At 46.9% G+C, this 14,258-nt stretch overlaps 1 protein-coding gene across 1 annotated transcript in view; it reads right to left on the reverse strand.

Annotated features, from left to right (window-relative positions):
- Window positions 1-12,203, reverse strand: part of LOC137413036 (MYND-type zinc finger-containing chromatin reader ZMYND8) — a gene marked incomplete in the record, with an annotated part of 112,360 nt that extends 100,157 nt beyond the window's left edge. The window contains 2 exon segments of the mRNA XM_078767348.1: window positions 186-260; window positions 11,972-12,203. Coding sequence (XP_078623474.1) covers window positions 186-260; window positions 11,972-11,979 — 83 coding nt within the window.
- Window positions 12,204-14,258: the final 2,055 nt, after the last annotated feature.

Here is a 14,258-nt window from a genome sequence, read left to right on the forward strand (position 1 = left end):
TGAAATCTAACAGCTTAGTTTAAATGCAGTTCGAGTCTAATACCTTGATTTCAAGGTGAATGGAGTCTGACAGTTCGGTATAAAGGTGCGTCGAGTTCAACAGCTTGGTGTAAAGGTAGGTTGAATGAACAGCAAAACTCAATGAAAAATAGAATCTCTGGTAAATACCTACTCTCAATAAATACCTGCATTCCATCCTCTTAGAACGGTCTTCTTCGCTTTTCTTTGTCTTCACTTTTTCTGCATCCTTCTCCAGGGATCTGCAAATCACAAAACAAGCGAGGTATAAAACACATGGAGACTGCTAGGACTTCCAGGAAAGAAGTCGGAATTTCAAAAAAGTGGATCTGGGGTGAATTAACGGGGGTAGAAAAGATCAAGGTTTTGGATGGGGGAAGATAAGAGATGGTGGTGAACAGCTGTTTTAAAGACCTGGAGGGAGGAGTGGGATTGAATAGAGTGAGGGAGTTTGTTCCAGAGGTGGGAGAAAAGAGGAATGAAGGAGTGAAGGTGAGCAGAGTCTTGATTTTGGCAGTTTCACCACAAGAGGGTTGCAGGCAGATCTTGTGTGACCTGTAGGAATATTTGGGGGACAGAGCACAGAGAGAGCTGGGGGAGCGAGGCCGGAGAGGAGTCGGTAGAAGACAGAAAGACCACCAACCTGCTTGCGGTAAGTGAGTGAAAGGCCCTCGGAGTTTGCTTCATCGCGGGAGATACCTTTTCTGGTTTGTTTGTTTTTTTTTTTGTTTTTTTTTTCTATACTGAATCGAGGCTCGTGAAAGAGCTGACAACCGCGAGGGAAAGACAAAGACAGTACATGGGGACCGCGAGGGAAAGACAGTACATGGGGACCGCGAGGGAAAGACAAAAACAGCACATGGGGACCGCGAGGGAAAGACAAAGACAGTACATGGGGACCGCGAGGGAAAGACAGTACATGGGGACCGCGAGGGAAAGACAAAAACAGCACATGGGGACCGCGAGGGAAAGACAAAGACAGCACATAGGGACCGCGAGGGAAAGACAAAGACAGTACATGGGGACCGCGAGGGAAAGACAAAAACAGCACATGGGGACCGCGAGGGAAAGACAGTACATGGGGACCGCGAGGGAAAGACAAAAACAGCACATGGGGACCGCGAGGGAAAGACAAAAACAGCACATGGGGACCGCGAGGGAAAGACAAAAACAGCACATGGGGACCGCGAGGGAAAGACAAAAACAGCACATGGGGACCGCGAGGGAAAGACAGTACATGGGGACCGCGAGGGAAAGACAAAAACAGTACATGGGGACCGCGAGGGAAAGACAAAAACAGCACATGGGGACCGCGAGGGAAAGACAAAGACAGCACATAGGGACCGCGAGGGAAAGACAAAGACAGTACATGGGGACCGCGAGGGAAAGACAAAAACAGCACATGGGGACCGCGAGGGAAAGACAGTACATGGGGACCGCGAGGGAAAGACAAAAACAGCACATGGGGACCGCGAGGGAAAGACAAAGACAGCACATAGGGACCGCGAGGGAAAGACAGTACATGGGGACTGCGAGGGAAAGACAAAAACAGCACATGGGGACCGCGAGGGAAAGACAAAGACAGTACATGGGGACCGCGAGGGAAAGACAGTACATGGGGACCGCGAGGGACAGACAAAAACAGCACATGGGGACCGCGAGGGAAAGACAAAGACAGCACATAGGGACCGCGAGGGAAAGACAAAGACAGTACATGGGGACCGCGAGGGAAAGACAAAAACAGCACATGGGGACCGCGAGGGAAAGACAGTACATGGGGACCGCGAGGGAAAGACAAAAACAGCACATGGGGACCGCGAGGGAAAGACAAAGACAGTACATGGGGACCGCGAGGGAAAGACAGTACATGGGGACCGCGAGGGAAAGACAGTACATGGGGACCGCGAGGGAAAGACAGTACATGGGGACCGCGAGGGAAAGACAAAAACAGCACATGGGGACCGCGAGGGAAAGACAAAGACAGTACATGGGGACCACGAGGGAAAGACAAAGACAGCACATGGGGACCGCGAGGGAAAGACAAAGACAGCACATAGGGACCGCGAGGGAAAGACAAAGACAGTACATGGGGACCGCGAGGGAAAGACAAAAACAGCACATGGGGACCGCGAGGGAAAGACAAAGACAGTACATGGGGACCACGAGGGAAAGACAAAGACAGCACATGGGGACCGCGAGGGAAAGACAAAGACAGCACATGGGGACCGCGAGGGATAGACAAAGACAGTACATGGGGACCGCGAGGGAAAGACAAAAACAGCACATGGGGACCGCGAGGGAAAGACAAAGACAGTACATGGGGACCGCGAGGGAAAGACAAAAACAGCACATGGGGACCGCGAGGGAAAGACAGTACATGGGGATCGCGAGGGAAAGACAAAAACAGCACATGGGGACCGCGAGGGAAAGACAAAAACAGCACATGGGGACCGCGAGGGAAAGACAAAAACAGCACATGGGGACCGCGAGGGAAAGACAGTACATGGGGACCGCGAGGGAAAGACAAAAACAGTACATGGGGACCGCGAGGGAAAGACAAAAACAGCACATGGGGACCGCGAGGGAAAGACAAAGACAGCACATAGGGACCGCGAGGGAAAGACAAAGACAGTACATGGGGACCGCGAGGGAAAGACAAAAACAGCACATGGGGACCGCGAGGGAAAGACAGTACATGGGGACCGCGAGGGAAAGACAAAAACAGCACATGGGGACCGCGAGGGAAAGACAAAGACAGCACATAGGGACCGCGAGGGAAAGACAGTACATGGGGACTGCGAGGGAAAGACAAAAACAGCACATGGGGACCGCGAGGGAAAGACAAAGACAGTACATGGGGACCGCGAGGGAAAGACAGTACATGGGGACCGCGAGGGACAGACAAAAACAGCACATGGGGACCGCGAGGGAAAGACAAAGACAGCACATAGGGACCGCGAGGGAAAGACAAAGACAGTACATGGGGACCGCGAGGGAAAGACAAAAACAGCACATGGGGACCGCGAGGGAAAGACAGTACATGGGGACCGCGAGGGAAAGACAAAGACAGCACATGGGGACCGCGAGGGAAAGACAGTACATGGGGACCGCGAGGGAAAGACAGTACATGGGGACCGCGAGGGAAAGACAGTACATGGGGACCGCGAGGGAAAGACAGTACATGGGGACCGCGAGGGAAAGACAAAAACAGCACATGGGGACCGCGAGGGAAAGACAAAGACAGTACATGGGGACCACGAGGGAAAGACAAAGACAGCACATGGGGACCGCGAGGGAAAGACAAAGACAGCACATAGGGACCGCGAGGGAAAGACAAAGACAGTACATGGGGACCGCGAGGGAAAGACAAAAACAGCACATGGGGACCGCGAGGGAAAGACAAAGACAGTACATGGGGACCACGAGGGAAAGACAAAGACAGCACATGGGGACCGCGAGGGAAAGACAAAGACAGCACATAGGGACCGCGAGGGATAGACAAAGACAGTACATGGGGACCGCGAGGGAAAGACAAAAACAGCACATGGGGACCGCGAGGGAAAGACAAAGACAGTACATGGGGACCGCGAGGGAAAGACAGTACATGGGGACCGCGAGGGAAAGACAAAAACAGCACATGGGGACCGCGAGGGAAAGACAAAGACAGCACATGTCTTTGCGATACCTTTTCTGGTTTGTTGCGATACCTTTTCTGGTTTGTTGCGATACCTTTTCTGGTTTGTTGCGATACCTTTTCTGGTTTGTTGCGATTCCTTTTCTGGTTTGTTGCGATACCTTTTCTGGTTTGTTGCGATACCTTCTCTGGTTTGTTGCGATACCTTTTCTGGTTTGTTGCGATACCTTTTCTGGTTTGTTGCGATACCTTTTCTGGTTTGTTGCGATACCTTTTCTGGTTTGTTGCGATACCTTTTCTGGTTTGTTGCGATACCTTTTCTGGTTTGTTGCGATACCTTTTCTGGTTTGTTGCGATACCTTTTTTGGTTTGTTGCGATACCTTTTCTGGTTTGTTGCGATACCTTTTCTGGTTTGTTGCGATACCTTTTCTGGTTTGTTGCGATACCTTTTCTGGTTTGTTGCGATACCTTTTCTGGTTTGTTGCGATACCTTTTCTGGTTTGTTGCGATACCTTTTCTGGTTTGTTGCGATACCTTTTCTGGTTTGTTGCGATACCTTTTTTGGTTTGTTGCGATACCTTTTCTGGTTTGTTGTGATACCTTTCCTGGTTTGTTGTGATACCTTTTCTGGTTTGTTGTGATACCTTTTTTGCTTTGTTGTACACCGCTCCTTTCCTATGCCATCTCCAGACATTGCAAAACGTCATTGCCGGGCACCGAAGGGGGCTCGGCAGTGACGCACGCTGAAAGGGAGTACTCAGTTTTCACTCTGGTTGTTTGTTTTCTTGTTGTTTGTTTGTTGTACACCGCACCTTTCCTATGCCATCTCCAGGCATTGCAAATCGTCATTGCTGGGCACCGAAGGGGGCTCGGCAGTGACGCACGCTGAAAGGGAGTACTCAGTTTTCACTCTCGTTGTTTGTTTTCTTGCTTTCTTGCTTTCTTTGTCCGGGCGATATCTCAGCCATCCTTTGAGCTAGGAATCTGAAATTTCGGCACAGTAGTGAGCAAGTCCTTTGTCAAAAACGGTATTTTTTGTTTTTTGAATAATAAATTAATTAAGGAGTTATTTAATTATTAGCAATTAATTAAGTACTTATTTAATTAATTAAATTTCATTTCTCTTCTGACCATTAACTCAGGCACCTTTTGAGTTAGGAAGCTGATATTTGGACATGCCAATGACCAGGTGATTTGGCTGCAAAGGCTATTTTTGATTTATTAATTAATCAATAAATCAATTAATTGATTAATTATTTAATTATTCGATTAATGACTAAAAAAACTTCTTTTTTTAAGTTACAGATTCTGATGAAATGGTGGTGGTTTATGTGTTCTCTGACCGAATTGATTAATAATTTAATTTTTTTATGATTATTATTTATTTATTTTCATTATTAATCATTTATTTATTTTCTTTCTCATTTCGCCAATATCTCAGGCACCTTTTGAGCTCGGAAGCTAATATTTGGACATGAGTGACCAAGTGATGTGGCTATCAAGGATATTTTTGATTTATTGATTAATCAATTAATCAATTAATCGATTATTCGATTAATTACTAAAAAAAAAAAAAAAAAATTCAGTTACAGATTCTGATGAAATGGTGGTGGTTTATGTGTTCTGTGACCGAATTGATTAATAATTTAATTTTTTCATGATTATTATTTATTTATTTTCATTATTAATCATTTATTTATTGTACACCGCTCCTTTACTATGCCATCTCCAGGCATTGCAAATCGTCATTGCCGGGCACCGAAGGGGGCTCAGCAGTGACGCACGCTGAAAGAGTACTCAGTTTTCACTCTGGTTGTTTGTTTTCTTGCTTTCTTGTTTGTTTTCTTGTTTGTTTGTCCGGACGATATCTCAGCCATCCTTTGAGCTAAGAACCTGAAATTTCGGCACAGTAGTGAGCAAGTCCTTTGTCAAAAACAGTATTTTTTGTTTTTTGAATAATCAATTATTTGAGGAGTTATTTAATTATTCGCGTTTAATTAAGTACTTATTTAATTAATTAAATTTAATTTCTCTTCTGACCATTAACTCAGGCACCTCTTGAGTTAGGAAGCTGATATTTGGACATGCCAAAGACCAGGTGATTTGGCTGCAAAGGCTATTTTTGATTTATTAATTAATCAATTAATCGATTAATTATTTAATTATTCGATTAATGACAAAAAAAATTTTTTTTTTTAAAGTTACAGATTCTGATGAAATGGTGGTGGTTTATGTGTTCTCTGACCGAATTGGTTAATAATTTAATTTTTTTATGATTATTATTTCTTTCTTTTCATTAATTATTAATCATTTATTTATTTTCTTTCTCATTTGGCCAATATCTCGGGCACCTTTTGAGCTCGGAAGCTAATATTTGGACATGAGTGAGCAAGTGATGTGGCTATCAAGGATATTTTTGATTTATTGATAAATCAATTAATCAATTAATCGATTAATTATTTAATTATTCGATTAATTACTAAAATAAAAAATAAAAAATTCAGTTACAGATTCTGATGAAATGGTGGTGGTGTATGTGTTCTGTGACCGAATTGCTTAATAATTTAATTTTTTCATGATTATTATTTATTTATTTTCATTATTAATCATTTATTTATTTTCTTTCTCATTTGGCCAATATCTCAGGCACCTTTTGAGCTCAGAAGCTAATATTTGGACATGAGTGACCAAGTGATGTGGCTATCAAGGATATTTTTGATTTATTGATTAATCAATTAATCGATTATTTAATTATTCGATTAAGTACTAAAAAAAAAAAATTCTTTTTTTCAGTTACAGATTCTGATGAAATGGTGGTGGTTTATGTGTTCTGTGACCGAATTGATTAATAATTTAATTTTTTAATGATTATTATTTATTTCTTTTCATTATTAATCATTCATTTATTTTCTTTCTCATTTGGCCAATATCTCAGGCACCTTTTGAGCTGGGAAGCTAATATTTGGACATGACAGTGACCAAGTGATGTGGCTATCAAGGATATTTTTGATTTATTGATTGATCATTTAATCGATTAATTATTTATTGATTAACCATTTCATCGATTAATTATTTATTGATTAATCGATTAATTATTTATTGATTAATCAATTAATTATTTAATTTTTTCTTAATGAGTTATTTAATTAAATTTCTAAAGGATACATCTTCGGATGAAGCACTAGTGGTTTAGTTATGCTATTAGCCAATTGATTTAGAAAATATTTTGTGATAATCTTTTATTGATTTTAATTATACAATTAATCAATCAATTAGTGTTTCAAAACACTTCAAATTGCTTCAAAGCAATCAAATTGCTTCAAAAGTGAATTGCTTCAAAAAGGGGACCGAAAAACAACAACAACCACGGTGCCCGAAAAAGGCCAACCCCCGCTTGCGGGGAAAAATTGCCTCTAAAGGTGGTTTTTTTGTTTTTTTTCTCCCTCCCAATGCAGCCTCAATGAGCTGCACTGCGGTATTGCCGGGCACCGGAGGCGCCCCGGCAATGCCGCGCTGCAGCATATTTAATTATTTGGCATGGGGCGGTGTACTTTGAATGTATGTGTACTTGTTTTCTTTCTTGTTTGTTTGTTTGTTTTCTTTCTTGTTTGTTTGTCCGGACGATATCTCAGCCATCCTTTGAGCTAGGAAGCTGAAATTTCGGCACAGTAGTGAGCAAGTCCTTTGTCAAAAACGCTATTTTTTGTTTTTTGAATAATCAATTAATTGAGAAGTTATTTAATTATTAGAGATTAATTAAGTACTTTAACCCTGGTGTTGGGCTAGCGGCTAGGGTGCCGGCTTAGGATCCTAGGATCCTGGGTTCGAATCCCTGTCGATCGCTGAATTAACGCCAGGGGGGTTGACTCAGCCTGTCATCCTTCCGAGGTCCGAGGCAAATTGAGTACCAGTTCACTGGTAATTCCCTGTTTGTCGTTAAAGGCGGCAAAAAGGGTTGGCGTCAGGAAGGGCATCCGGCCGTAAAACATTGCTTCAAAAAAGGGGACCAAAAAAAAACAACAACAACCACGGTTCCCAAAAAAGGCCAACCCCCGCTTGCGGGGAAAAATGGCCTCTAAAGGTGGTTATTTTTTTTATATATATATAATTAAGTACTTGTTTAATTAATCAAATTTCCTTTCTCTTCTGACCATTAACTCAGGCACCTTTTGAGTTAGGAAGCTGATATTTGGACATGCCAATGACCAGGTGATTTGGCTGCAAAGGCTATTTTTGATTTATTAATTAATCAAGTAATCGATTAATTATTTAATTATTCGATTAATGACTAAAAAAAATTTTTTTTTTTAGGTTACAGATTCTGATGAAATGATGGTGGTTTATGTGTTCTCTGACCGAATTGGTTAATAATTTAATTTTTTTATGATTATTATTTATTTATTTTCATTATTAATCATTTATTTATTTTCTTTCTCATTTGGCCAATATCTCAGGCACCTTTTGAGCTGGGAAGCTAATATTTGGACATGAGTGACCAAGTGATGTGGCTATCAAGGATATTTTTGATTTATTGATTAATCATTTCATCGATTAATCGATTAATTATTTATTTATTAATCAATTAATTATTTATTGATTAATCAATTAATTTTTTTATTTTTTATTAATGACTTATTTAATTAAATTCCTAAAGGATACATCTTCGGATGAAGCATTAGTGGTTTAGTTATGCTATTAACCAATTGATTAAGAAAATATTTTGTGATAATCTTTTATTGATTTTAATTATACAATTAATCAATCAATTAGTGTACACCTCTCCCTCCCAATGCAGCCTCAATGAGCTGCACTGCGGTATTGCCAGGCGCCGGAGGCGCCCCGACAATGCTGTGCTGTCGGATATTTAATTATTCGGCATGGGGGCGGTGTACTTTGAATGTATCTGTACTTGTTGTGATACCTTTTCTGCTTTGTTGTGATACCTTTTCTGCTTTGTTGCGATACCTTTTCTGCTTTGTTGCGATACCTTTTCTGCTTTGTTGCGATACCTTTTCTGCTTTGTTGCGATACCTTTTCTGCTTTGTTGCGATACCTTTTCTGCTTTGTTGCGATACCTTTTCTGCTTTGTTGCGATACCTTTTCTGCTTTGTTGCGATACCTTTTCTGCTTTGTTGCGATACCTTTTCTGCTTTGTTGCGATACCTTTTCTGCTTTGTTGCGATACCTTTTCTGCTTTGTTGCGATACCTTTTCTGCTTTGTTGCGATACCTTTTCTGCTTTGTTGCGATACCTTTTCTGCTTTGTTGCGATACCTTTTCTGCTTTGTTGCGATACCTTTTCTGCTTTGTTGCGATACCTTTTCTGCTTTGTTGCGATACCTTTTCTGCTTTGTTGCGATACCTTTTCTGCTTTGTTCTGTGATACCTTTTCTGCTTTGTTCTGTGATACCTTTTCTGCTTTGTTGTGATACCTTTTCTGCTTTGTTGTGATACCTTTTCTGGTTTGTGGTGATACCTTTTCTGCTTTGTTGTGATACCTTTTCTGCTTTGTTGTGATACCTTTTCTGCTTTGTTGTGATACCTTTTCTGCTTTGTTGTGATACCTTTTCTGCTTTGTTGCGATACCTTTTCTGCTTTGTTGTGATACCTGTTCTGCTTTGTTGTGAGACTTTTCTGTTTTGTTGTGAGACTTTTCTGTTTTGTTGTGATACCTTTTCTGCTTTGTTAGGTACACAAATTGTATTCAGTAGACTGTTGAGCTTTTCTCTTACTCTGCTAATCCTAAAGTCGTCACTCTGAGCACTTGATTGAGTTCCATCAGGCCACCACCTCCTTTCCTCTGCAGGTACATTCTTGGGATGTCCTGATTTTTGTAGAACATTTTGTGGATCGTGAGAAGTTTCCTTGTTTTCATACCCACTTATTTTGATAAAATGTCTGTTACCACTCGGGGTTAGCTTGGTGCATCACACCAATTTGTTTGTACAGTTTGCTGCAGTCAATACACCATCAATCTTCAGCAATTTTCCAACACCACTTGAGGATACGCACCCAAAACTTGAATTGAACCTCCTCCGTGCTTAATTGTTGGCTTCATCCAAGGCTCTTCATAAGTTTCAATTTTACGTCTCACATACCGTCTTTGATTACACCCAAATATAAAACATACTCATCTGTCCAAAGCACCTTTGACCATTTTTCCATGTTAAATTGATGTTGTGCATATTTTAGCCTTTCAGTTTGTTCCCCTTTCTTAGCGGAAGTATTCATAATGCAGCACATCTTTTAAGTCCCGATTTCAAAAGTGACCTTCGTACTGTTCATGAATGCACAATGACACCTGCGCCTTCTGCCAGTTATGTTGTAAATTCAATGGTTGTCTTCTTCCCATTCCTTAAATATATTATCCTCAATAGCGGGTATTTCCAATCATCACAATTCCCTTAAACAAAATAGTTCCATATGCACAATTCCAGACATGGCACAAAAGGATGAGCCTTCAGGATACCCCTGACCAACTCCAGAAGAAGAAAAATCACCACAACCACCACCACCACCACCACATCTCTGAGATGGATCGGCCACCTCGTCACCTATGGTTGCGATCAGCCCTCCCCACCTCTGGGAGCAATCTGCCCACCCCACCCCTCATCTACAAGAGCCATCCACCCCCCCCCCCACCTACGGGAGCCATCCGACCCCCCCCCCCACCTACGGGAGCCATCCCCCCACCCCCCATCTACATGGGCGATCCACCCACCCCATCACACCTACGGGAGCCATCCGCCCCCCCCCCCCACCTACGGGAGCCATCCACCCCCCTCCCCCACCTACGGGAGCCATCCACCCCCCTCCCCCACCTACGGGAGCCATCCACCCCCCCTCCCCACCTACGGGAGCCATCCACCCCCCTCCCCCACCTACGGGAGCCATCCACCCTCCCCCCCACCTACGGGAGCCATCCACCCCCCCCCCCCACCTACGGGAGCCATCCACCCCCCTCCCCCACCTACGGGAGCCATCCACCCCCCCCCCCCCCACCTACGGAAGCCATCCACCCCCCTCCCCCACCTACGGGAGCCATCCACCCCCCTCCCCCCTCCCCCACCTACGGGAGCCATCCGCCCCCCTCCTCCCCCACCTACGGGAGCCATCCGCCCCCCTCCTCCCCCACCTACGGGAGCCATCCGCCCCCCTCCTCCCCCACCTACGGGAGCCATCCGCCCCCTCCTCCCCCACCTACGGGAGCCATCCGCCCCCCTCCTCCCCCACCTACGGGAGCCATCCGCCCCCCTCCTCCCCCACCTACGGGAGCCATCCGCCCCCCTCCTCCCCCACCTACGGGAGCCATCCGCCCCCCTCCTCCCCCACCTACGGGAGCCATCCGCCCCCCTCCTCCCCCACCTACGGGAGCCATCCGCCCCCCTCCTCCCCCACCTACGGGAGCCATCCGCCCCCCTCCTCCCCCACCTACGGGAGCCATCCGCCCCCCTCCTCTCCCACCTACGGGAGCCATCCGCCCCCCTCTTCCCCCACCTACGGGAGCCATCCACCCCCTCCTCCCCCACCGACGGGAGCCATCCGCCCCCCTCTTCCCCCACCTACGGGAGCCATCCACCCCTCCTCCCCCACCTACGGGAGCCATCCGCCACCCTCCTCCCCCACCTACGGGAGCAATCCACCCCCCTCCTCCCCCACCTACGGGAGCCATCCGCCACCCTCCTCCCCCACCTACGGGAGCCATCCGCCACCCTCCTCCCCCACCTACGGGAGCCATCCGCCACCCTCATCCCCCACCTACGGGAGCCATCCGCCACCCTCCTCCCCCACCTCCGGGAGCCATCCGCCACCCTCCTCCCCCACCTACGGGAGCAATCCACCCCCCTCCTCCCACACCGACGGGAGCCATCCGCCCCCTCCTCCCCCACCTACGCGGGCCATCCGCCCTCCTCCTCCCCCACCTACGGGAGCCATACGTACGCCCACCCCACCTCCGGGAGGGATCTGCCCCTTCCCCAAACCTCATCTCACCTCCGGGAGCAATGACCCCACTCAGGGACTATCCCAATGTTTCTTCCAAGCACGTTTCACTTCCCCTACTGCCCAAGCCAATACCGGGCCGACGCAATCCACCTCCCCACCTCCGGTCGCGATTCCCGATCCTTCCTCCTGAACTCAGGGAGATAGCGCTCCCTCCCCGCCCCCTTCCTCTCCAGGAACAACTCCAACTCACAACATGAAACGAAACACCTCATGCCCAACGGTCGATTCTCAAAGTCCTGGCCTTTACCTGTCGCTCTTCACAACGTCCCACCGACTCAACAAACAAAACAAATGGGCTCTCCACAACGTCCTTACCCTTCCATCGCACAATGCCACGTCCAGTCAGGGCACGAACACTTGGTGGTGAAGAGACGTTCGCGCCGTGTTTCTCGCCTCGGACGCTCCGAGTCTCCCCCTCGATACGTCGATCACAAACTCTCGCCTTGCCAAGCAAAAGGCGCCCAGGGCCGACGTCGGGAGTGAAAACCCACGATTCACCGAGCTCCGTGCGCGACTCCACGCATGTGCAGAACGTCAACGCGTTCATTCGACGACACGCGTCTGAAAGACGTCACATCTAGGGTGACGTAATGCAAGCGAGTGACGTCAACGCGCACGGATTGGTTCGAGGCGGGTGGTTTAAAAACATCAGGACGATGTGAGAGAAGCTGATGAATCCGTCCTGCGGTCTCATTACTTACCTCAATAACACCGTTAATAACACCATTAACACCATTCCCATTAGATTAAATATCTCTCCATTAACCGCTCGTCCATACATTGCCCGCTTCAAGCACACGCGGCCACATGTCGGGAGTAGGACATGAATGAGGCTCAATTCCATATCTTCATTGTCTCTCATCCTTTTTCCCACATGACGTCACACGTGCCGATTCACAAATCACAATGACGACATCTGATCGTCATGTCTCCATTCGTATTCATGGACCTGCTGTCGCAGAAACACGGGGTCTCAGCAAGACAGCAATCCAGGTACGGACGGTATCATGACCATCAGGACGAAGCGATTCTCCACGATTGTTTCGATGGTGGAAGAATGGGGGTTGGATGGGATTTTGGTGGGTGATGGGATTTTGGGGAGTGATGGGATTTTGGGGGTTGGATCGGATTTTGGGGGTTGGATGGGATTTTGGGGGGTGATGGGATAGTGTTTGGGGGTGGTGGGATTGGGTGGGGATGGGATTTGGGGGGTGAAGCCGTAGCGGGATGGGATTTGCGGGGTGGAGGGATGGGATTTGGGGGTGGAGGGATGTGGTGTATGTGGGTATGTGGGTGGGGGGTGGAGGAATGGTGTGTGGGTGTGGATGGGATTTTGGGGATAGAGGAATGGGGTGTGGGTGGTGGTGTGATGGGATTTGGGAGGTGATGGGACAGGGTTTGAGGGTGGTGGGATTGGGTGGCTTGGGTGGGGAATGGGATTTGGGGGGTGAACCCGTATCGGGATGGGATTTGGGGAGTGGAGGGATGGGATTTAGAGGGTGGATGGATGGGGTGTGGGTGGCATCTCGGGGTAGTGCGATGGGATTTGGGGGGTAATGAGATGGGGTGTGAGTGGGGATGGGGTTTGGGGGTGGAGGGATATGGTGTAGGTGGGTATGTGGGTGGGAGGTGTTGGAAAGGCGTGTGGGAGGGGATGTTGGTTTGGGGGGTGGTGAGATTGGGTGTGGAAGCGGTTTGAGGGGTGGTGGGATTGGGTGGGGATGGGGTTTGGGCAGTGGTGAAATGGGTTGTGGGTGTGGAAGGGTTTGGAGGGTGGTGGTATGGGGTGTGGGTGGGGATGGGGTTTGGGGCGTTTGAGGGATGGTGGGATTGGATGGGGAAAGGGTTTGGGGGGTAGTGGGATTGGGTAGGGAGTGGGTTTTGGGGGTGGTGGGATTGGGTGTGGAAGGGGTTTGAGGGGTGGTGGGATTGGGTGGGGATGGGGTTCGGGCAGTGGTGGAATGGGTTGCGGGTGTGGAAGGGTTTGGATGGTGGTGGTATGGGGTGTGGGTGGGGATGGGGTTTGGGGGGTGGTGGGATGGGTTGTGTAGGTCAGATGGGGTATGGATGGGTTGTTGGAGGGGATGGGTTGTCGCGTTGTGGGTAAGTGGGAAAGAACGATCTCTGGGAGGTGGTTCCCTAGAAGTAAGATATGAATAATTAAAAAGTTGACGTGTGCACTCATCCTGTATTTTGAAAGCTTTATAAGCAGGAAAGGGTTACTGGAAGAACGTTCATCCTGGAGTTGCTGGGGAATAGAAAGACAGAGAGAGTAGAAAGACCAATGTTGGAAAAAAAGGCAGCAATAGAGTCACCACCACCGTGCCTGCGATGTAGAAGCAACGGACCTTGTACCTGGGCAGATATGTGAAATTATTGTGGGTTTTGGCGTACAACCATGAAACCTGGCATAGTCACAGGTTATGACCCCATTAAAGTTTACAGACATGGAGCCACTCGAAAAAGACCTATAGCCAGCCTTGGCAGCCATTTTTGAACATTTTTGACATTTAGAAGTGTTCATTATTTTGCAATTTAATTAACTTAAAGGTGCCCATTTATCATAATAGCATCCCATAATGCTACCTGTTGCATGCATGAT

Source organism: Myxine glutinosa, chromosome 13, assembly GCF_964187855.1.
Source record: "Myxine glutinosa chromosome 13, kmMyxGlut1.1, whole genome shotgun sequence".
NCBI lineage: Eukaryota > Metazoa > Chordata > Myxini > Myxiniformes > Myxinidae > Myxine > Myxine glutinosa.